General features: G+C 37.0%; 1 protein-coding gene across 1 annotated transcript; it reads right to left on the reverse strand.

Annotated features, from left to right (window-relative positions):
- Nucleotides 1–9,915: 9,915 nt before the first annotated feature.
- On the reverse strand, nt 9,916–23,891 carry LOC127853015 (frizzled-4-like). Its single transcript, XM_052387132.1, has one exon. It carries the CDS (start codon nt 23,539–23,541, stop codon nt 21,823–21,825), a length of 1,719 nt encoding a protein of 572 aa, XP_052243092.1. The 5' UTR covers nt 23,542–23,891; the 3' UTR covers nt 9,916–21,822.
- Nucleotides 23,892–24,220: the final 329 nt, after the last annotated feature.

Here is a 24,220-nt window from a genome sequence, read left to right on the forward strand (position 1 = left end):
ATTGCTGATTTTATATTCTATCAATGTGCTGTTGCATATGTAAACAAAGTGTGTGCGCGCACACTAGCTTCGGGTATAAAATAATGTATTTTCGTGACTGATCAAAAAAGGTGGTTATTGAAAAACGGCAGTGGGGAATACATGTATGTTATATTCATGTCGATCAGTCACTGAGTATAGTCAATGAACGTGAATTTTCATATAAAAATGCTCTTTAACTTCAGTCTCTGAATTCAGATAAAAAGCCACCAAAATGATGGATTTCACTTTTCATTTTTAAAATGTTCTAGACGGAGGACCTCCAAACCCCCGATTGCAGGAAGGGGACAACCCCTCCACCACAATCGTTGGTGGGAAAATTCACACCCCCCTTTTCAAAATTCTGGCCATGGGCCTGGACACTTTTGTGTGCTTAAAAAGCGATATAATTTAAGGCGATTGAGACATACAAAATTAGTTTTTATACAGTGCATTTTGGTTAAGCAGCGACTAATCGAGTTCGAGGCAGTTTTTTAATGGATATTAATGAAGATCAATGGATACTAGTATATGTATTTATGTACAAAACTATGGTTGTAAGACGCTAAAATGAACAACATCCCTCACCGATTTGCAAAGACTCAGGAATTCTACTTTCTGTGTTCTTGTGTTGGTTAAAGGACAATACTTATGTATTTGAGACAGAGATTTTGTATACATCGTTTTACTAAATATAATGCTGTTGAAATATTCTGCAAGTAATAAATTGTCTCTGCAATACAATGCATAGTCAGAATGAAGCAGCCGTTTCTATTGGCAGAGACTTATGAGGGACGGATTACACTTTTCGTCCGCTTTCATAGAATTTTTCGTTAACATGATGTCTGTCTTAACGAAAATCTCGTTTAAACGAAAAGTGTCGTTTTTATTAGCCTGCAGGCCGCACAGGCTAATCTTGGACGACACTTGCATGTAGCCCAGTTTTCCCATAAAGAGCCTCAAATTTCTTCACAAGACCATGCATGCATGTTAGACCGCTGCAGTCGTCTCTGTCAAAATTAAGCATACTTATACCACTTTAAAACTATGATAAGATGATACCACTCTGATCATAATTATTCAGTGCTTGTCGTTCAATGTTACATCTAACTTGATTCAAACTTTAATGATACTTGAAGCGTCTAGCATAACCGGAAAAAATAGCTCGTTTTCAAGTGTCATTACAAAGTGTCCACTTTATTTGCTTTATATATTGACTTTTCTCATAATCACTACACAATTCATAATGTATAACGCTGTCTCATATTATTGTTTTGTATTTTTCAATATTCATGACAGTAAAAATGGTTATGATAGTTATTGAAACACATTTGTCAAAAGAGTACTCGAAATAAATTGGAAAATTCCCTAATTTTGGTTAAGTCTCGTAATTGCTGCACAATTTGAATTCGTGTCAAATATCTTTAAACTGCATTTACATTAAACATCGTGATTGCAATTGACTTGTATACATTTACCACGCAAGTACTGTTTGTAATACATTTATCACGCAGGTACTGTTTGTAATTTAAGTAATACCCGCAACTAAGTACATGCTAATTATTGCAAATCGGTCCACTGGATTCACCTTGGCCGTGTGTCCGTCTTTGTGTCCGACTGCCTGTTCGTCGACACAAAATTGCCCGCCAAAGTTCTCCCGTTGTCAACGTGAAATATTCAAACTCATTTTCATCGCTACTTATGGCATGAAATTCTACGTGCATAATTTGTTTTTACCTACGTTCAAAATGACTAAAGTAATGCCCCTTTTTTATCTTAGAATTTGTGTAACACAATGTTTGTTACACCTTGCAACACATTACGACAGTCGACAATGGGGCTTTTCGTCACTACTTTCAATCTCGAGTAAACATAATTATGTATTTGTACTTAGTCCAATTCTTAAAATGTACTTCACCGCAACTACCGGTATCTCTATCAAAAGCTTAGGCTAAACATTGTTCATAAGAGCTACACTTTGTTGCAGTCACTATTTCAGCCTAACGCACCGGCCATAGATGAAGAGTGCGCAGCTGCTGTGCTCGGTAAACATAAAAAAAACAAAACAACAACAACAAAAAACGTTTAAGCCACTTTGTAAAAGAAATTGCTGTCAACCCACTCAAGTCATGAAATACGTCATAGATGGCGTTATTAATGTTAAAATAGTAGAAACCCTGCCCGTTTTCTATGTGTTAATAAAAGTGTCAGCCCATTGAGCGCGCCATATAATCCTATTATAAAATATACAAATAGTTCCGGATTACGTCTGAATGGCTGACGCGAGGCTTACATAGCGCTTTGCGAATAGTCGAAGCTCGAGAAAGTCGTGTCCAAACGCTTTGTGACACCGAGGAACGAGCCACGACAAGCGTCTGAGTAACATTGAACGCGCAATTAGCCAATTATAATTCCGTGCTTTCGCTCATTACGCCTGTGGGCCTTCACGATGTTCGTGCGACACGTGCTAGTATGAAATGTGCGTTCAGCGCTTTTGTTTGATCCGATTTAAAGCTATTTTAGAAGACCGCATGGCATGCGAATGGATATGTTTTTACGAAAATAGACCAATAAATTCGATAATGAAAAGATGTTAGAAAACGATCTCAAATAGTTTTGTATGACAGTACTTCATGTAATTCGCAAAAAATATTATTATAATAATAATAATCTCTTTATTTTCTGAAGGTAACTCATTAAGACAACACATTGATACAAAGTTATGCAAACAGTTTAACAATGGCAATCTTATTTTCAATGAGGCCTTCAAGCAACTATGGTATGTATAATGCATTTGTGCATTAAAATGAAAACATGTAGACTTTGACGGACATAAGAGTACTTAAACAATGTAATAGAAGTGTTATAAAAAGCAAGTCTATTACATGACTTCTCTTATATTATTAATATCTCTTTCAATATTGAAATTATCTCAATGAACAAATATTTATTAACAGAAAGTATTTAAAAATATAAAGTTATTGTTCATTACATTTTCCCATATGCACACACTCTAACGCACGCACGCACACTTACACACACGCATACACACGCATATACAAATACACAAACAATTACCATAGCGTAATTAACACGACCAATAACAATAACAAGAAGTTAACAAGAACAGCCGCGTACATTATTGTACAAAGTTAGAGTTTAAAAACTTGAAATACATTATTATAATGTACACATTTCAACACTTAATTTTCGCTAAACAAAATACCATATATGTACTCATATTTCATAAATACAATGTAAGTTAGAACTGTCTGTCTGACGTCGAGTTTATTATATACTTAAGATCAAACGCTCAATACTCTAAGGAAAGACGTGACTGATTAGAGTACGCAAGTTCATTGTAACTGGGTTTTCGCACGACTTCCGTATTCTTCATGTCAACGATTTTATATTTATTGAGTTCGGATTGGGGAGGAGGAATATTAAATTAAAATAATAGATTTTGACTGATCGACAAAATGTGTATTTAAAAATGTTTACTTTGTTTCAATCAACTGAGTTTAAACCAAACTGACGACATTTATATTAATTGCATGTACATGGCACAACCTTTAAGTTTACTTGTTCATTGTAAATGTGCACTGGATAATATACCAAATTGGAATATTTTGTTTCTTGTAATTGTTTTTGTCGAGAGATTCTCGTAAAACGAAAGACAACAATGATGACCTAAATACAAGCTTCCGCACACTGCTCCATTGTGTGTAATATAACACCAGATATATAGTTCAACGCATTATTAAATTAAAAGAAAACCGTATGTGAGTTCTCGCGTTAATTTGACAGCACCTCCAACTAATAAGAAGACGACGAAACCAGTAAAACAACATTAACAACAACAGACTATTATGGTTACAAGACTTTTCTAAGAGTTGACTTTGTGACCTAGATTGTTTATGCATGTGACCCTTTTTCGAACTTATATAAAAATTCGGGCCAAGTTTCGTCGAGATTGAGTCATACGTGTTGCTTCTGCAGTGATCTTTTTAAAGATTTGACATGGTGACCTAGTTTTTTGGACACACGTGACCCAATTTAACTTTAAATAGATATTGTAAAGATAAGCATGCTGATCAAGTTTCATAAAGTTTGATGTCAGACCTGTGGCCTCTAGATTCATAACAATTTTTTATAAGATTTGACATGGTGCGCATTATTTGGACGCGCGTGACCAAGACTGGATATGGCCCATGTGTGGCCTAGAATTGTCAAGATAAACATTCTGACCAAGACTGGATATGGCCGATGTGTGGCCTACCAAGACTGGATATGGCCCATGTGTGGTCTAGAATTGTCAGACTGGATATGGCCCATGTGTGGCCTAGAATTGTCAGACTGGATATGGCCCATGTGTGGCCTAGAATTGTCAGACTGGATATGGCCCATGTGTGGCATAGAATTGTCAGACTGGATATGGCCCATGTGTGGCCTAGAATTGTCAGACTGGATATGGCTCATGTGTGGCCTAGAATTGTCAAGACTGGATATGGCCCATGTGTGGCCTACCAAGACTGGATATGGCCCATGTGTGGCCTACAAAGACTGGATATGGCCCATGTGTGGCCTACCAAGACTGGATATGGCCCACGTGTGGCCTACCAAGACTGGATATGGCCCACGTGTGGCCTACCAAGACTGGATATGGCCCATGTGTGGCCTACCAAGACTGGATATGGCCCATGTGTGGCCTAGAATTGTCAGACTGGATATGGCCCATGTGTGGCCTACCAAGACTGGATATGGCCCATGTGTGGCCTAGAAATGTCAGACTGGATATGGCCCATGTGTGACCTACCAAGACTGGATATGGCCCATGTGTGGCCTACCAAGTACTAGATATGGCCCATGTGTGGCCTACCAAGACTGGATATGGCCCATGTGTGGCCTACCAAGACTGGATACGGCCCATGTGTGGCCTAGAATTGTCAGACTGGATATGGCCGATGTGTGGCCTACCAAGACTGGATATGGCCCATGTGTGGTCTAACAAGACTGGATATGGCCTATGTGTGGCCTAGAATTGTCAAGATAAACATGCTGAACAAGTTCCATCACGATTGAGCCATATACGTGGCCTGCAGGGAAGTAAATACGTTTTTTTTAAAGATTTGACGTGGTGACTTAGTTTTTGGAAGCACGTGTCTAAAATTCAACTCTGACCTTATTATTGTAAAGATAAACATTCTGGTTTCATTACGATTGAATAATACATATTGCTAACTTTGAACATGACCAAGATAATCTGACCTTTATTCAGATTGAGTCAAGAATATGGCCTCAAGGTTGTAACAATGTTCCTCAAACATTTGGGTCGTGTTCTGAGAAAACTGGGCATAAGGCGTGTGCGTAAAGTGTCGTCCCAGATTAGCCTGTGCAGTCCGCACAGGCTAATCAGGGACGACACTTACCACATAAATTGGATTTTTGCTAAGAAGAGACTTTGTTATAACGAAAAATGTCATAAAAGCGGAAAGTGTCGTCCCTGATTAGCCTGTGCGGACTGCACAGGCTAATCTGGGACGACACTTTACGCACATGCATTAAGCCCAGTTTTCTCAGAACGCGACTCATTTGATCTAGTTTTTGACGCGCGAGACCCAGATTCAATTGTCGCGGAGATATTGTAAAGATAAACAAGCTTTATACCAAGTTTTATCAAGATTGTCATAAATGTAACTTCTAGATAGGTAGCAAGTTTTATAAAATATGTCTTCTGGTGTTAAAGCTTTTTTTGAACGTAGATGAACCAGATTCGAACTTGGCCTACAGTTTATAAAGACCTGATAACAATGATGCTTCTAGAGTTTAATGTGGACGATGCACAACGCGCGATGACAGACGCATGAATAACACAGAATAACACTTAAACAAAAATAAACACAGGAAAAGTCGGGTTTTATTATTTTCTAAGAAATCCACCTTTCGTAAGATGTTATCTCGAACAGGCGTTCGGATGTCAAGCGGAAAGCCACAAAGCCGCCTTAGATCGTTTATCAAACCTATAAACGTCCGAGGCTCGGGCATGGAACATACCTGGCTGATAGACGCTGGCGCCGAGACTCGCGTGCGGGGGGCGAAGTTTGTGAGGTCCGTCCTTGCACTGCACCTTCTTTTAACAGTTTCGTGCGGAAGACGAGTTTATTAATTTTGTTAGGGTTGTGGAGGAATCGAACATGCGACCCCTTAGCTATATATATATGCCGCCACTACACCCCCAATCCGCTATTTAACACGTTCTTGCGCTTTTTTTTTATCTCTCCATCTTATTGACCAGAGTTCACAAACGAAAATCTAAATATAACTTTTTGTTTAAGGATGCGTCTTGTATTTATAATTATGAAGAAATTAAACCGCAACGCAAAATAAACTTGGTGTTGGCAATGTCTATCATATATTTATAATTTAATGAATTACTTTTGTGTTGTTGTTGCTTTAGTCACAAAGAAATGGCAGTTCAAATAGCTATACTTCACGATTCTGTTATTTGTTAATGTAATAAAACATAGATCACATACTGAATCTCGATAACAATGTGTCGTTAGGCGAGACTGTTTCATTATAATAACAGTCTGGTAAAATGAATTTTGCAATTTGACCTTCTGGTGCAGTGCCTAAATTCGCAACCTCATCCAAATTAGCATTTTAACAACAGCGATTATGTTTTGTTGGTTTGAATAAACGACATGTGGTTTGATTAACAACAGTGACAAATCAATACTGATTTCTGCTATGATATCAATACTTTAGCCTTTTTTCTATACGATCCTTTATATAGTGATGGGAAACTTTTTGTATAACACCGCGCATGCGCAATGTTGAGATCCCGCGTTGTGTCAAAAATACAACAGAATGTACCGTATGCGCTTTGTGCATACATATTATTGTTTGTCATTAAACGATGTTTATAGTTACATTACAATAAGGAAAACTGGAAATAAAGCTAGTAACAGAACAGTTGATTTTATAAATTATTTAAAATCACGTTGTTGAAAAAGCGCATTACCATGTACCCGCACTCTGGGTATCACCTTCATAGTTCTACCAATGATCCTTTAAGCGTTTACAAGTATTCAAAGGCATTGCAACATCATCTTGACATAACATAATATGGTTGAATGAAAACACACACACTCAACAATAGGTAGAATACGCGCATCGCGGTTTCCTATTTAAGATTATACTCAACAACGCCCCTTTAAAATATATAAAATGGACAGTATAAATAAATGTTGATATTCTTTTCAAAACTTAAAAGAAGTTGCTATAAAAACAGATAACGTGAACAATATTGTTTCAGATCCTTTTGAACTATGTTTAAGAGTGGTGGGGTATTTAATCAATCACAGTGATTTTAAGCCTTGTATGTATTTTCCTTTTCGATACAAAATAGTCGAAATGTTAAAAAAAAAGCCAGCAAGTTGATTTAAAACTTTTCTTGCTTTATGTGAAGATGTGTGCCGTTTGGCTTCTTTTTCAATTATGGTAACATACTTGTTAATTGTGGCGGATTTTAACCACTGTAATAAATGTAATATAAATAATTAGGCAACCACCTCGACATTTATTACGATTAAAACGTACACTCACCTACACCACTTCTCTGCCATAGTGTGACGTGCTCTTACTATAATTATTTTGTGCTTATTTGTATTTGTATGTTTAATTTATACTTTTATATATTATAATATTAAGTTATTATTCGCACTCACGTGACAGAAAACAATATGCATAGTTTAGTATGAAGACGATGTAGTATTGTATAAGTCCGAATAAATTGTCTGTCTGTCTGTTGATTCGTGTACTTTCTATATTTAGATGACATTGTGTTACTATATAACATTTTCATCTTGTTTTATTGTTATAACCGATTAAAGTTTTTTCCTTGTGTATACATTGTAAGAACGTGTTTTATATATCTGTTTTATACATCTTTTGGGCAAGTTTTTGCCGCCCATTATGCCATTCAGACAAAAATCTGGTCTTGTTTTATCTACATTAAGGCAATTTATAATAAATACCATTTTCAATCAGCTATATCTGTGTTTGTTAATGACATACGAGTCAGTTCGGTCTATGACCTTTTCATTACAACCTAGGATAATACATCAATGTTACATTAAACGCAATTTTTTATAAAGCCGCTTTAAATGTCTTGTATATACATCATAGGCAGCGTCACTATCACACAAATTAGTCGTTCTCGACAGTCCAAAAATTTGTCGACCACCGACCATTATTGTTCTTTTAGTCCTTAAATACACAATTAATGACGTCCTCAAACAAAACAAATATTTTAATACCAAAGAAAGTTTAGTCATGGTTATTTTAAAGTATTTTTTGTAAAAAAAACTTCTTGTAAACGAAGGGATTAGGCATGACTGAACAACCGCGAAAATACGTTTATCAGCGAACTTCGGACTTATATTACCATTTCTTTTGACCCTTTTCATGCTGGGAAATTTGTCGTCTGCAAAAATGTCGTCTGCTGAATTTCTAAAATTAGCATTTTCTTCGCCTTTTTTTTAAAGAACACTATTAGAATAGCAAACAGTTTGGATCCTGATGAGACGCCACGTTCTCTGGCGTCTCATCTGGATCCAAAATGTTTGCAAAGGCCTTCAAAATTCGGTTCCAGCACTGAAAGAGTTAAAGCGTCATCCACAATGACTTCCATTCCAATGAACAGAAAATTTTCGAAATTTATAGCTTTATGATACTTTAGGAGTTGATTTTCAAATGCCTCGAAAATAATAAAAAACAAAACAAGTACGTTACATCATGCCAGAATGATGGTATAAAATTACATACAAGTTTACGATCCAAAACCAGGTTATGATTTGATTTTTTTTATTATTTAACAACGTACTGGTCGGTCGGATGCCTCGATTTCTACGTGCATAGTATCCCTATTTGCGTAAATAAGTACGGGGATGTCGAATGTCGTTTATGTGAGCATTAATAGCTCTTAATAAATTGCTAAAATAGAAGTTGACAAATACAAAGTAGAAATTAAATTGTTTTTATCGTTTAAGCTGCGTCTTAACTTTATAACATTCTATGTTTATTTCTATCATATATATGGAAAATTATAAATTATGACAATATTGGAACGTTGAGCTGTAGTTGAAAATCCATTAAAACATGGATCGGAGGATTATATGGTTCACTTTTTGTTTACATTCATACGTAGAATAGGATCTAACATTTTAAATGTGAAGACTACAAACGGAGTATGTTCAAACATCCGCGAACATATGAGCCTCGCTCTGTGAAAAGGGGGTTTCATGCATGCGCGTACAGTGTCGTCCCAGATTAGCCTGTGCACTGCACAGGCTAATCAGGGATGACACTTTTCACCTTAACTAGTTTTTTGCTAATTAGAGACTTTGTTGAAACGAAGAATATCATTAAAAAAGGGAAAGTGTCGTCCCTGATTAGCCTGTGCGGACTGCACAGGCTAATCTGGGACGACGCTGTACGCACATGTGCATTAAACCACTTAATCACAGAGTACGGCTCATATAAATCCACTGTATGTGATGTCGGTGTGATTGTTTTACATTATTACCGAAAATGTGAATAATAACATCGTGATTGGTGAAGAAAATGATTCCAATGTTCAAGTGTGATGAATGAGACTTATCTTTGTCACATATGTGAGAAATCTGATGTGTGCACAATATGTTCAAACGAATCACGGCCATCATACTAAGTTACTGATGAGCAGCGAACAGCATACAACATGAACAAACTCGCAGGCTGTTCTGGTTTTATGCTGGTTGCAAAAGCCATTTTCACGTTGCTTCTTATGGGGGAAAGGGTTAAAAGCTACTGCAAAAATTGTATAGTATAAGTACAAAATAACAAATAATAACGATATTTTTATAAACATTTTAATATTTTATCATCATAATTATAAATAACATAACAGTATTTTAACACGAAATGACACAATAATGACATTGTTCAAGCCCCTGATAGCGCACATAAATGCTGTAAAGTAGTTGCATTCCAATAAATGATGCCTAGTGAATTTTATAACAAATACAATAGCGGTTTATGGGTAAAAAATGTACAAAAATGCTATAAATTTTTGTATAACCAGCGTCATGCGAGAATTTGGTACATTAACATATGCGACCAGCATAGCTCCAGACGAGCCTGCGCATTCGCACAGTCTGGTCAGTAGCTAGTAGCTACCTTGTTCGCAGTGAAGTCACCTACAGCTTCGCGGTGCCAAAGGCGCAGGCATGGCTGACGCTATTTTGCATGACGCGAGGTCGTATATAAGTGCACACCTTCATAATAATAACAGAATATCAATAACTGATCTATAACGTTATTATAATTATTAGTCTTTTTTGGAGTAAATATCTGGTCACTAAAAACAGGAGGCCCTTTCAGCAGATAACGTTAAGAGACTGATAAGCCTATCTGATTCAAAAGCTAGGAGTACATATTTGGTACATCTCTAGATCAAAAGAGTTTGATAAATATTATGACACATTTCAACAATCTTTCCGAGAACAATATAGTTTCCCACTTAACTCTTTGCATGATGGGAAATTTGTCGTCTGCTAAAATGTCGTCTGCTGAATTTTTTTAATTAGCATTTTCATCGATTTTTTTCAAATAATACTATCAGAATAGCAAACAGTTTGGATCCTGATGAGACGCCACGTTCTGTGGCGTCTCATCTGGATCAAAACTGATTGCAAAGGCCTTCAGAATTCGGTTCCAGCACTGAAAGAGTTAAGTTCGAATCATTTTTCGTTATTAATCAACATCGGATTTCGTTCATTTGTAGTATAAGACTGAATATAATGAGATAAATCAACCGGGAAACAATCCTTACATACTATACATTATAAATTCTTAAATATAGTCATGATGTCAGCAATTAAAATGAAAGTTAATATTATTCAGGTGATGTCTTAAATTTTTCGACACGTACGTAGTTGAACATTTTAGAAAACGATGACTCGATTATTTTAAACAAGTGGTATTTTACCCGAAAAAGTTATTCTAGATGAGTAAGATTATGAAGTAAGTTATTCTAGATGAGTAAGATTATGAAGTAAGATCAGATGTTTGATGTGCAAATCCGTAGTTAAGTAAATTTCAATAATAATAATAAAATAACCATAATAATATAACAATAATAATAATAATGCTTTTGATAATATGTACTATTCGAATAAATGTAAGTAGGGCAAACAGATAAATTTATCAATGAATTATAAATTACCATCAATACAGAAAAAAGTGTCACTTATATGCTAAGTAATACATGCATTGACAAGTGTATATGATAGCAACATAATCTTTATCCAAAATACTACTAGTCTTGCGAAAGAAAAGTTTAATTTCATAACAAATGATCAGATGACAGGAAACGGTGAAATTTATTACATTTAATAAATGATAGCACTTGTCAAAACAAATTTAATTGGTGCTATCAAAATGCCAACTTTACTTGCTATTCGTATGGCAATACAATTTTATATACCGCTGTAAACGTCTTTTTGTAGATTAAAAAAAAAAGAAAATAGCCATTTTAAATCAAAACTCAAGATCTCGATAACCGATAACAATTTAACAAATATGAGAAAGTAGAAATTCATGCATTGTCAAGGTTATATTCTAAGGTTTGAATTCCATCATACTCACTTATAAACGGCGATAGATTATGACTAGTAAATTCCATAATTGGAAAAAGAAGCAAAGGAACAAAATTTACATACAGTTCAACAAAATCCCCAAACAAAATCTCGTAATTAGTCTCAACAATTTTGAAAGGAAGCACATGAAATTTATACAACGGTATTATAATTATGGTATTTTATAATATTTAACGCACAAAAACTATTAATATTTTACATGCAGCTTGAAGATAATTGATTTTCAAAAATATTAGAACACATATTTTAATAATATTCTGAGTAAAACTCATAAAAGCAACTTAACAACAAACAAACAAGCAATTACAATTTTAACTGCAACATGAAAGATTAAGTTAACATAAAAACAACAGTATATGGGCAGAATCATCAAAATATTCCAAAGAAGTTCCTTCGCATTTAATTGTTAAAGATAACGTGTGCATCGCTTTAATGGTAGACCCACCAAGTGGTTACGTGCAAGGCTAATATTTCAATAAATTTAAGAACCAATGAACCCGACTCACCCCATTTTGGACTAACAAAGAGCGTCTAAACGCTGTGTACACATGCATTCTCTGCAGATTGATCATCTTGGGACCATTTTAGATTGAATCTTATCTGTAAGGCCCTGCAAGATTAATAATTTAATGTTCAAGCCCTGAATTCTCGAGAGCTGCATTATCTGCTTTTAAGGTCCGACGTAGTTGAACAAAATATGTAAGATTCGATGATGAAATTTTTATTCGCAACAAAAATAGTAACATCTGGCTTAAAGAACGCATTTTATTGCAAGCGCCTGCAAGACACATTTATTGTTGAAATAGTTTACAAGAAAGTAGGTTTCCGAGGAAAATAAGATGATAGTCTAAACAAATGGATGAACGCACGAATCATTCGTTTGGCCTTCTACTATTACTTTTAGAACTGATAACATTTTTCATTTGACAAAGCGCCCATAGCGGTTGCAACCCATAGATCAAACTGCTAACACTGTTATTTGTGTTGGCGAATTTAATGTCCTCATTTAAAACAGCCACTTTGTGAATACAATAATAGAAGGGACGAGAGGGAACAGATGATAAATCGTCGGTGTCAGGTATTTTTAAACGCAAATATGGCTTGACAGCTTGAATTAAATGGCTTAAGAATAATATAATGTAAGTATACTTTTCGCCAAGCGCAACCTTAGTAGAGAAGATTGTTGTAAAGACTTAACATTAACATAAACTGCTTAGTGACATTAAGTATCAGTATTCCTTAACATATTAACCGTTTTCATGTCACTAAACGTGGAGAAACCCCAAATGATAAAAAAATCATATTCAGAAGCCATCGCAAAGTAGAATATTCGTGCAATGTGTTGCCCGTTATATCTGAAAGTATGACACCATGGCTAACTCCTGCTTTGTGTCACGTCCTTGAAAAACAACATAAATTCAATTACCATGAAATAGAAAATAGCAATCTTTGCTATCGTTCATGGGTCTGAAATTGTGACACCTTCAGAATATTCATATCGTTGTAAGCGGTGTTTTAAATTCCAACTGCCGCTTTACCGAAGCATCGGATTTCTTTATTGTGATCGCTGAAAACCGACGTAGAGAGCATTAACCGCTGTTATTTATGACCCATTCTAATAGTTTTATCCCCGTCATTATGTACAAGAATTTGAAACTAATTTTAAGAGTTTGCCACCGGTTGTAAACAAACCGTGCAATATTAAAATAGATTTTACCCTCTGGTATTGAAGCAGATGTAGAACACTTTACACACAAGTTTGCTAGTTTGTATTTCAGAGATATATCGTAATGGGAGCCACTTGTGATGAAGTGGTCAAGTTATAAAATGCATACCTTTGATTTAATGCTCTAACACTGCATTAGATTGGGTCAAATGAAATTGGTTCGCTCGAACAAACAGCGTTTTTGTACTTTTGTGGTTTGCAAGAGTATAAATTACAAAAGTTCGTGTACGATTTGCATATGAGTAACGCAAAACACACACATCGGCAATTTATGGGTTCTATATTCATAAATTATAAGTTTACAGTACATGACACAAGCCCGTCCCAAGTACGCATTGGTTCAACATAAACTTCGTATCACAGTCATGTTTCTGTACGACAATTTCTTTTTTTGTAAACGGACGCACGGTTACAAAAAAAAAAAAAAACTGGTAAAAGAAATTTAAAGTTTCATCTATAGAAATGTATTCGGTGTTACAACAATTTTCTCTCCCGTTTTAACATTTCCATGCAAACGCAACACTGGCATCCAAACTTAATCTCCGTGAAATTGTTAGCGATTATTAATTCTATTAAATTGCGTGCTTATCATAGACTATTATGATCTTTTGTTTCATATAACTACAAGATATTGACTCACAAACTGGTTTTTGAAAGGAGCGGAGACGCCCCTTCCCCCTTCACCCACGCATCGTACAAAGAGACAAAAATCAAGATTGTGTTAAAATAACTATTGAATATATAGTATTCTAAAAACAATAGTTTAGGACCAAACGTTCCACAAAATTAAGGACATGTCTGTTAAGGATGCAAAAAAAAATAAAAAACCATTTTGACCTAAAATAATGGTTGTTGATGCTTATCATTTATGCTTCTGTTAAAAAACGTATAGTACAATGTTTAATAATTTGAATAATAATACCAGTCCAAAAAAAACTCTGAAACTTCTTTTGATTTCAACGGCAGTTAGTACCTATTGTTTTAAACCCACGAAACGCAGTAACAGAATATTTGTCATGGCAATCTTAATATATACATTGTACATAAAGGTAAAACGAAATCTACTTTGAGTGCAGAGTGTGCGCCGTGGTTAATGAATAGCCCATTTGTATGCGATTGTTATTAAATAATCACGTTTTGAATAAAAAATAAGTCTACCGTCGCATTTCCGTGAACATACAAGGCTTTGTATTGTTAAGTTAATGAAGAAAATAATTAATTAACTAGCGTTTAAAACCACAATTGAGAAATAATTAGAATCGCGTTCAACACACATTAAAACATATCGACCTACATAGGACGTCGTTCGCGATTAAATACACACACGTAATTACGCGGCTACATATAAATATCGCATTAATTAAATCATTATGTCATTGAATTATCAACATTAACTAAGCGAAACGATGTGATACAGTAGATAAATGGTATTTTATAGCGTAGGAATGTAATCAATAATATCATACACTATGTGTACGCTGAAATCGGGGGGAAAAGCTGGGCGATGTATCGGTAGAGTAAACATCAACTATTTTGTACTTCATTGACAAATTGACAATATTGTGTGCGTTTTGCCAGCGCTGTGCTTGGAAATATATCTGCATATATCGCATTCATATAAAATAACATGCATTATAATCAACAACTTAAATGATTAACTAGTTGCGATGAAGTAGTCATACTTCATGTTTGTATGTGTAGCATGTTAGTTGCATGTTATGCACGTCACCATATTTGGTTCGTTACACCTTTTGCACCCGGTTTGCTGGAATTATTTTCGTTACTTTTAATAGCTTAAAACATTAGATAACAATGAAAATCAACACAAAACTGGAATTAAAACCGCAACCCAAGAGAACTATAACAGAGAGCTTCTTACACGCCGGAACGCCTAAAAGAATGTTAATTTGACGCAGCTTTGGCCCAAATATTCTGAACAAAGTTTCCACATGGTTGTATATCACTCGCGATAGGGGGAGCCGTTCTCTGTACAAATGTCAGCCGCAAGAAACACAACGGGGTATGTTCACTGGGAACTACACTGAGCGAAGACAGAAGGCAGCAAAATGAGAATTTCTTGATAAAGTAATGGATTCAGATAAGATTATGGTCACAGAATCGGCGTTTAAAATGCACACAGGCAAGGGCGTTATAATATCCATTTAATGGTGTGTTTTCGTTTTAGTTTTATTACGTGCACACATTCAAGTGAGGTCATTCGGTATGCCTTATATGCTTTATGATCTTTAATTTTTTTGAACATGTACGGGAATGAGTCTGACATGTAACGAATAGCTTTTGAGCCAACAAGCTGAAAACGGATAGGCATGCAATTAACAATTACAAATTGTTGTCCGATACAAAGATGACGCCAATATATTTCCAAGAATGTAAAGGTCCTTTCAGCATACGCAGAAACTGATAATCCCTTATGGCTTTACTGTGGACGTTAATTGTTCATCTGAAATTATTATTTTTCAAAACACAAAAGTGAACTTCACTGCTGAACATGTGTTTCTCATGATTTAATGACGTCCTGGTAAAAACATGTACATACGATTATAGCCTCGGAACTGTTGTTTAAGTTCACCCGAGCATCCGCTAACAAAACAGTAGGTCTGGGAGGGGAAGTAAAGACACGCATGTTCGTTGCTTGTTGGAAAAACAGAAACCAAATCGGCATGGCTAATTGGTTCTTCAAGTCATAACAGATCCCGCTCCTGCTTCTGGCTTTTGACTGAATAATGATTCCTAGCAGCAGGTTTCGTCCATAAATTGAGACTTAGAGGAAAAATATGTGCGATTGCCCTGGAAAACCTGCTGTGGCAGAAGGGAACTGTATGCTATTGTGTTGTTACCAGCGACCTAGCGTTGAGTGGCATGGGAAAAAGGCAGTGACGGGTGCATAATGACTGTGAGGTAAGTGTGGATACATTATATGTTTGATCCTTGTTTATGTACCTGCACACACAGACTTGACATCACCACTTAAATTCATGAAATAAAGAAATAGAAATCACACGGTCAATAAACTAAAACCATGCTTTTATATATTGACCATACGTTTATGATAACCATTTGAAAACATACCGACATTGTGATCAATCATCTTGACACATAGATCGGACATTCGGACAAACTCATTGTAAAGAAGTGAAACTCCAGCTGTTGGAGCAGTATTGCATTCTCGTTATATACAATTTGTTGGTGCTTTATTTAAGGCAGGTGACCTTTAGTGTTACGCGACATGTTGTTGTTTACAATAATGTATATTACCGCCTGCCTGCATGACTGGAACGCGAGTGTTGTTCTATAAATACTAAAAACCTCCAAACCATTGCCAAGGCGATTCCAAAAATATGTAAACACATTATTCACCTAGAATTCCTCATGCCCAGACTTCGCACAGGAATTTCAAATCTTGATTTCGAATTATTTGAAATGAACCAAAAGCTAAAGGAGCCCAAAGCGATTAAGCAGTACAACTGAATAATATCAGCAGTCATGTTTTATTTACCAAGCTACGTACATGGTAAAAAATTCGATAGCCCTTTTCATGATGTTAAAGTTAAACTAATTTTGAGCGTTTAAAACTTTTAACAGCTTCGAGAGTTATTTCTTTGTTTACAATAAATACGCAAATACCTGCCGTGCAGTTTTCTCTTAAGACCACGAGATAAAAACGATAACAGTGTTTGACAGAATTGGAACAATGTTTTATTTCTAAATCCGCCAGTATACCGATAACGCAGCGAATATTTATAATCAGTTCCTATTCAGCACTGGAAACCGTGTAGAATTTTATCAGCGTTCTCAACCGAGCTGTCCAAATGTGCAATAACTTTCCACTATCTTCACTTTTAAATGGCAATTTCAATAGGAAATAAATATCGCAAGTCGCGAGTCAAGTGGTCACTAAATTTTATCAAAAAGGTATATATATGTGTGCTACTTTGGTCATAACTGTAATGTTTGGCATCGGTTTGCTTAAATTTCAACAAAAATCATATTTGATAATTTATGTTCTTATTGTTTTTCTATTACTTGTGTATAATACGTCAATGGATGTTAGCTGATTTATAAACAGCAGAGTGTGTTCATGTGAAACAATGTTTAACCAATTAATGCCTAGTGGACTCTCCAATCCGTCTAAACTGGATCAATTTATTTCCAAAATTAGGAATGTCTAGTATACTTATTTCTATATTTAGAATATTTCTTACAGAAATCCCTTTAAGCAAACAGCGCAGACCCAGATGAGACGCCGCATCATGCGGCGTCTCATCTGGGTCTACGCTGTTGGCCAAGGCCTTTTTTTCTAGAACGCTAGGCATAAATGGGTTAAACTCAAAAAGTAAACATAAGAAAATGCTAATGATGTTTGTAATACTTATTGACACGCGGCTTAGACAAAGTGCTGCAGTCCGAGCACAACACGCTTACAAACAGGCAAAAATATACACATACTTCAGTGTCACAGTTATTTTGTTATAATCCAAACAGGCAATTTTTATAAGTTATAACGGACCAACAAAATAGCTATTAAACACGGTCGATCCGCATATGTCGATCAGTAGTACATCAACGTTTATAACCCGTAAAACTCGCATTGCCTATCGTTCAATGTCGCTCAGAAAAATAATCAGGGAATAACTTAATAAAAATCTATCAAGTTGTCAATAAAAAGAACAATCGCAATATATCACTCATTACGTAATTAATAGCCTCGCCAAACCATATCGTCAACGTCCAACTCCGCGTTAGGTAAAGCCAGAATAGTTGAGCCGCGTTCTGAGAAAACTGTGCTTAATGCATGTGCGTAAAGTGTCGTCCCAGATTAGCATGTGCAATTCGCACAAGCTAATCAGGGACGACACTTTCTGCTTTTATGGAATTTTTAGTATCAAGGAAGTTCCCCCTTACCGAAAATTAAGTTTAGGCGGAAAGTGCCGTCCCTGATTAGCCTGTGCGGACTGCACAGGCTAATCTGGGATGACACTTTACGCACATGCATTTAGCCAAGTGTTCTGAGAACAAGGCTTAGTGTGTCAAGAAAAAATCCCGTTCAACTCGAGCAATTAATTTAATGGATATTCCGTTTCAGACTTATTTCTATGCGTACCGGTACCTATGAAAACATGGAATCGTAATTTGCAGCCACGTAAATACAGATGATAATGAGGCAAAAAACTAAAGTAAATACAACATCATCGTTAATTTTGATAATTTAGTTGCAACTCGCATAATAAATATCACATTGGGTGGCACGGAATGGCTTTAACGAGACGCAATAATAATTTCTTGATAGTGCACGGTGATTAATTCGTAATTAACCCACTGCTATATAACTAGTCGGAGGATTTGGATGTAAGATAAGAATGCAAAGCAACTGTTATAATCGACGGTGAAGAATTTTAGGTGGATGAGCCAGACTACGTTTTTCACTTGAGCCTCTCTTTGAGAAAACAGTGTTAAATACATACTTGCAGTTTGCATGATAGATTGGGAAAAAACTCGTCGAATTTCCATCACCAGAGCCCTTGCCTTAAATGAACACAAATATCTAGTAAATGATAACGGTTTATATCCCACAGAGAATCCACACAGAGAATGTTTCGACTTTGAAATTAAAGCCCCGTCTAGCTTTTGTTAATGTGAGAGTCAGGCAGCGTGAAGTGGGAGGAGCAGTTTACTTTCTACAGAAATCAATAAAGATTATGTTGTTAAACGCACGCCGCATCGACATGTATTGATTGTGGGAAATTAACGCGTTCAGAACAAACAAGATGCTATAGAGCTGTTCGCAAAGGGCTTAGAAATACGGGCGAACATGCAGTAACTCACTTAATAGCGATTTTTGCCCGATTGGGACAGTTTGTTTTTGAACGCATCGCTCATAGCTCGCGTCCGTGGGGATAAATCAATCGAACAATACCACGTAATAATGGTTAATGGAACGAACAGCGAATGTTTAAGATGATTCAACTGAAATCGTTGAACGAATGGCGTGTGCTAATCTAGTTATAGACTTTGTTATCCGAAGAAATAAGTTGTCTTCGAAACGGGCCATCCATCATTTGAATTAGTTTGTTTTACGATGATACAATAACCATACATCCTATGTCTTGCATAGCCTTTTCATTTTTGCTTATCCAGTGATTATTTTCATTCTCTTCGATATCAGTCAACGTTTTGACATGCATTTTTTACTGTCAGAATATATCGTGAGACGGGGTTTGATATGATACGTGTAAAAGCAGCTAAATTTTTATGAGTTTGCAGTAACGCTTATCACATTTTTTGTTATTTTCAAAAAGGCTATTTTCGTGTATGTTATTTGAAACTGTCATATTTTTATTTAAAAAATTGCGATTTAAAATGTACACAATTTCCAGTTGAGCTCGTGTTATTTAACCGGATCTGTACTTTATTGTTCACAACAGTACATTCGTTTAACATAAGCAGCATAAAGTCGCAGTTATTTTCATAATAATTAACATATGTAGCGGAGTTTTCTATACAAAGCTTAAGTCGACACCGACGAATTATTTAGTGCGTCTTAAACTATCAACTGAGTCCAGAAGTAATACGTATTTATGCATAATTGAATCTTGTAGATGCAAAAATATGCATGATTTATGAACTTTCATAGTGGCACGGATTATAACGCTCACATCGTTGAAATTAATTTGGGTCTAATGTTGACGGGTTATAGGAAATTGATATCGGCGAAAATACACTAGGTTAAATGACCCGTGTGTAAATTTTACAGCTGTCAAACCATCAATAACTTATTGATTTATGGAGCGAAAGACAAATTTTAATGGCAATATATCTCTTTTCAGGGCTATTGACAACGTCGTATTTAAACCCATAACATCTGTAAGTGTTTTATAGCTGAAGAATTTTGGTTGCTCTTCGGAATTCAAACATCCAACTGCACTTTGAATAGAATCTACAGTAATTCGGAACATATTTAATTGTTTAACTTGGTTTAACATTTCTATACAAAACAGATTTTGAATTATTAAAGGAATATAACATTAATATTCGTGCACAAAATGATAATGCATGACATGTATCATTTATGTTTCCAGTATATTGTCACTTAGGATTGCAACTTTTTGTCCCATTTTAACATTCTGGTGCGGCGATTTAACTTTCTAATCCAGTTTTAATCATTTTGATACACTCGTAAAAAACAATTGTTACAATTAATGAATAGCAGAAACTTCTTCGGAAAAATGTATGATGTTCATAGATTTTAAATACGGATTTGCACATGTTGATAAGATAAGAGTAAAACAAATGAAAACACAGACAAAAGCACCAGAAATATCATCAATTAATATAACCTACCGGCCAATGCGGTAAAGAACAATGCTGAATGCTGACTGAAAAACTATGTACAAATTTCTTTGGTACAAAAACACGATGTAAAGCCTCATTTTCGGGTTATCAGCGTCCTAAAAAACCCAAACTTGAAACTCAATCCTTACTATCCCGACAATTTTTACAGATACTGAATTACAAACGACCTAAACAGCTGCGAAACACGGACACTAGCGAAAATGAGGCTAGACAATCGGACATTTAACTACTACACTTAATAATACTTTGTTGATGCTGACAATAACCGTTTGACCATGATAAGGATGTCATGCTTTGTCAAATAAGAAACGAACTATAAACGGCTATGTTCGACTTCACGTGTCTTAATAAATATATTGTAATTTAGCCAACTCATAATACTAATTTTCTCAACGTTCTAGTAAAAATGATCAAAATTGAACTTGATGTTACATAGACGAATATTTAAGTGTATTACGAACATGTTCATTCTGATAATTTACCAGGCTGTAAAAACAAAATATGTTACTCGCCGCGTAGGTATTTGTTTGTGAATCCGATTTGATTTTATGACGTTTTGCTGCGGACACATGCCACAAATCGCTGTAATAAACCGGATCGGCAGTCGCGCAATGACAACGGAAAGGACTTGGTTGTGTATCAACACAATAAAAACAAAAACAACGGCAGTAAAACTCCGAGGTAAGTGAATTTGGAGGGCATAACCTTGATAACGAACGGAAAGCTTATCTCAAAAGTGAGCAAAACGTTGTTATAAAATTAATGGCGAGCCAAAACGAAGGCGACTATGAACGTCGAGATAATTAATTGAATCAAAAGAAGGCATGCTTTCCACGAAAGAACGCATGACAACGAGTATGCTAACAACATTGTGTAAATGTATAGCTGTATATTACTCAGCCTGTCACTTTTATGATCATTTCGTACAGCGATGTATGACAAAATGAGGACGCCGTTTATCATGGTCAAAACACAATCCGCCATTGTTTTAAATGTCATTATATACTATACCACCGTGCCATTCTCCGGTCGCAAGGATTTCTCGTGACGTTGTGTTCGACAAATGTTTGATTTAACTGGAATCTGCTGGTAATGATACACCGGAACCGCGCAGGCTTTTACGTGTTTCCGCTCCTGGGACCGGAAACAGAGTTTGGTAAAAAATGTCTGCCAGGAAGTGACGGTTTTCTGCGACCAAATCCACATGCCACTCGTTATTCCAACCACTAGGTTCATAAACACTTTAAGCATAAACACTTCAATCTTCGGTGAACTATGCCCATCGGCGGAGTACCAGGAGTCTCGGTGCGCGAACTCGTAACACAAGCACCCTATTACACACATGGCCGGAACAGTGTACAGCACGGAGAATATTCCGATCCGGATCATGAGTATCGTCAATTTGTCCGTCTGTACGCCGCTGTTCCGTACTCGACTCCGGATTTTAAACATTGCAACGATTCCTGCTATGATGAAACTAGACCCTAAAATGAGGTAAAATAATAATGGCGCTATGGCGAAACCGATCAGCGTCGCGTTGTTCTGGTTTCCGACGTAACAAATACCCGCCAGTTCGTCCGCGTCCACATCCCGCATGACCAAAATAGTTATTGTCTTTATGGCCGGAAGTGCCCACGCAACCGCGTGGAAAAAGGTGCTATGCTGCTGGATCGCCTCGTGGCCCCACTTCAGCCCCGCCGCCAGGAACCACGTCAGGGTCAACACCACCCACCAGAGGGAGCTGGCTTGCCCGAAAAAGTACAACAAAAGGAACACTATGGCGCAGTCTGTGTTGTCCAGGCCCTCTTGAATAAGAATCCTGCTCTTGCTCTGACTGTCTATCGTATCACACGCGATGGAGTCGCGTCCCGCGATCAAGCGCACGATGAAAGCAATACTGTAGAAATTGAAGCACATTGACAAAAATATGATCGGTCTTTCCGGGTATTTGAACCGCTGAGAGTCAATTAAGAACGTCAAGACAGTGAATAAGGTTGACACAAAACACAGGCCGGCCCAGATAGACATCCAGATGTCGGCGAAATACTTGTCTTTTGCAGAGAAAGCCTCGTCCTGGTCACATTTTAGAGCGCATCTCTGCGTTCTGTTGATGTAATGGTAGTGATCTGGGTTGCGGAACTCTCCGCAAACCACGTGCTTGCGTTCCTGGGTTTCCGGTTGCACATCGTTGTTGGGCTTGTACTTGGAGTTGTCGTAGCCGGGCACAGGCGTCCGGCTCTTCACCGGAAGTTCGTCCTCAACCGTCTCGTCTGGCCCCTGCATGCACATGTGGTCTTGATTGTTCTCCACTGGAAAGTTGGAACAGTTCAGCACATCCGGCCATGGGTAGCCAAAGTCTTCCAACACCGGCTGACACTTCCGCTTGACGCCCTCGCATAGCGGCCGACAGGGACCGATCGTTTCCTTGACCTTCTCAGTGCACATCGGGAGAAACGCCGAGCACAGGAAGAAGCGGAGGCGGCTGGAGCAGCCGTAGTGGATGAGCGGCGAGAACGTCCGCATGCTGATCTCTGCGTCCTTGACGGAATCGTGGCCCGCCACGTTTGGCATTCCCGTGACGTTGTAGGCGAGGTCCTTGCATAGTTCAATCTTAAGGGGCTCGCAGGAGCGCACAATCCCCGTCCCTTCCATCCGTGCAGCGCCCGCCCGGAAGCACGGGGTGCTGATAAGCACCAATGCCATCAATACACCTGCAGTGGCCATATTTCCCGTTCATCCGCTATAAATCAGTCATGAAAAGTTTAAAATTGCTCTTGCGAGGCCTCTGTATACAATTAGGCAGTTTACATTTGGGCATGGCAGTTCGCCAGCATCATTGTGTTATATTCATTAAATTCCATACTTCTCTTCGTCTAATACGTTTTATTCCGTAGTCCGAGTGTCGCTATATTCCTCCAAAAAACAAAACTTCCGTTCTATGAGGAAACGGTTTCACACAACAATGAGGTAACACATTAAACTTGTGTTTATATGTGAATACTTCTCGTTAAACTCTCTCAGTATGATCCTATTTCGTGCGTAGCATTCGCTTATTATCTATCGTCAGTCGTGTAAGCGGTATTATAACTGTTTGACATGTGCTGTATGGAACGTAGCGTGGATTTACAGCGCGCTGTTCTCCAATAGCAGACGAGAACGAGTTCGTCTGCTCCGCCCAGGGTTTTAGCGCGATAACGGCGCATTTCAGTCAATCAAGTAAGCTGGTGTCAATCAACCCGAGGTGTCCATTTCAGCGGTTATTTTCTGTAGCGCTGCAAAAGATACGGGCTGTATACGGTTTCATTAAATATTATAATACCGCTTTTCAAGGCGTTTGTTTGGGCGAAATGATCCGAATCTCACCTCTTGCTTAGATTGTATTTTGAAAGCAGTTTAGTGTGAT

This window comes from Dreissena polymorpha, chromosome 12 (genome assembly GCF_020536995.1).
Source record: "Dreissena polymorpha isolate Duluth1 chromosome 12, UMN_Dpol_1.0, whole genome shotgun sequence".
Lineage (NCBI taxonomy): Eukaryota > Metazoa > Mollusca > Bivalvia > Myida > Dreissenidae > Dreissena > Dreissena polymorpha.

Excerpts from the sequence above, each read along its gene's own strand:
- LOC127853015 (XM_052387132.1), bottom strand. The coding sequence starts at position 23,541 with ATGGCCACTGCAGGTGTATTGATGGCATTGGTGCTTATCAGCACCCCG.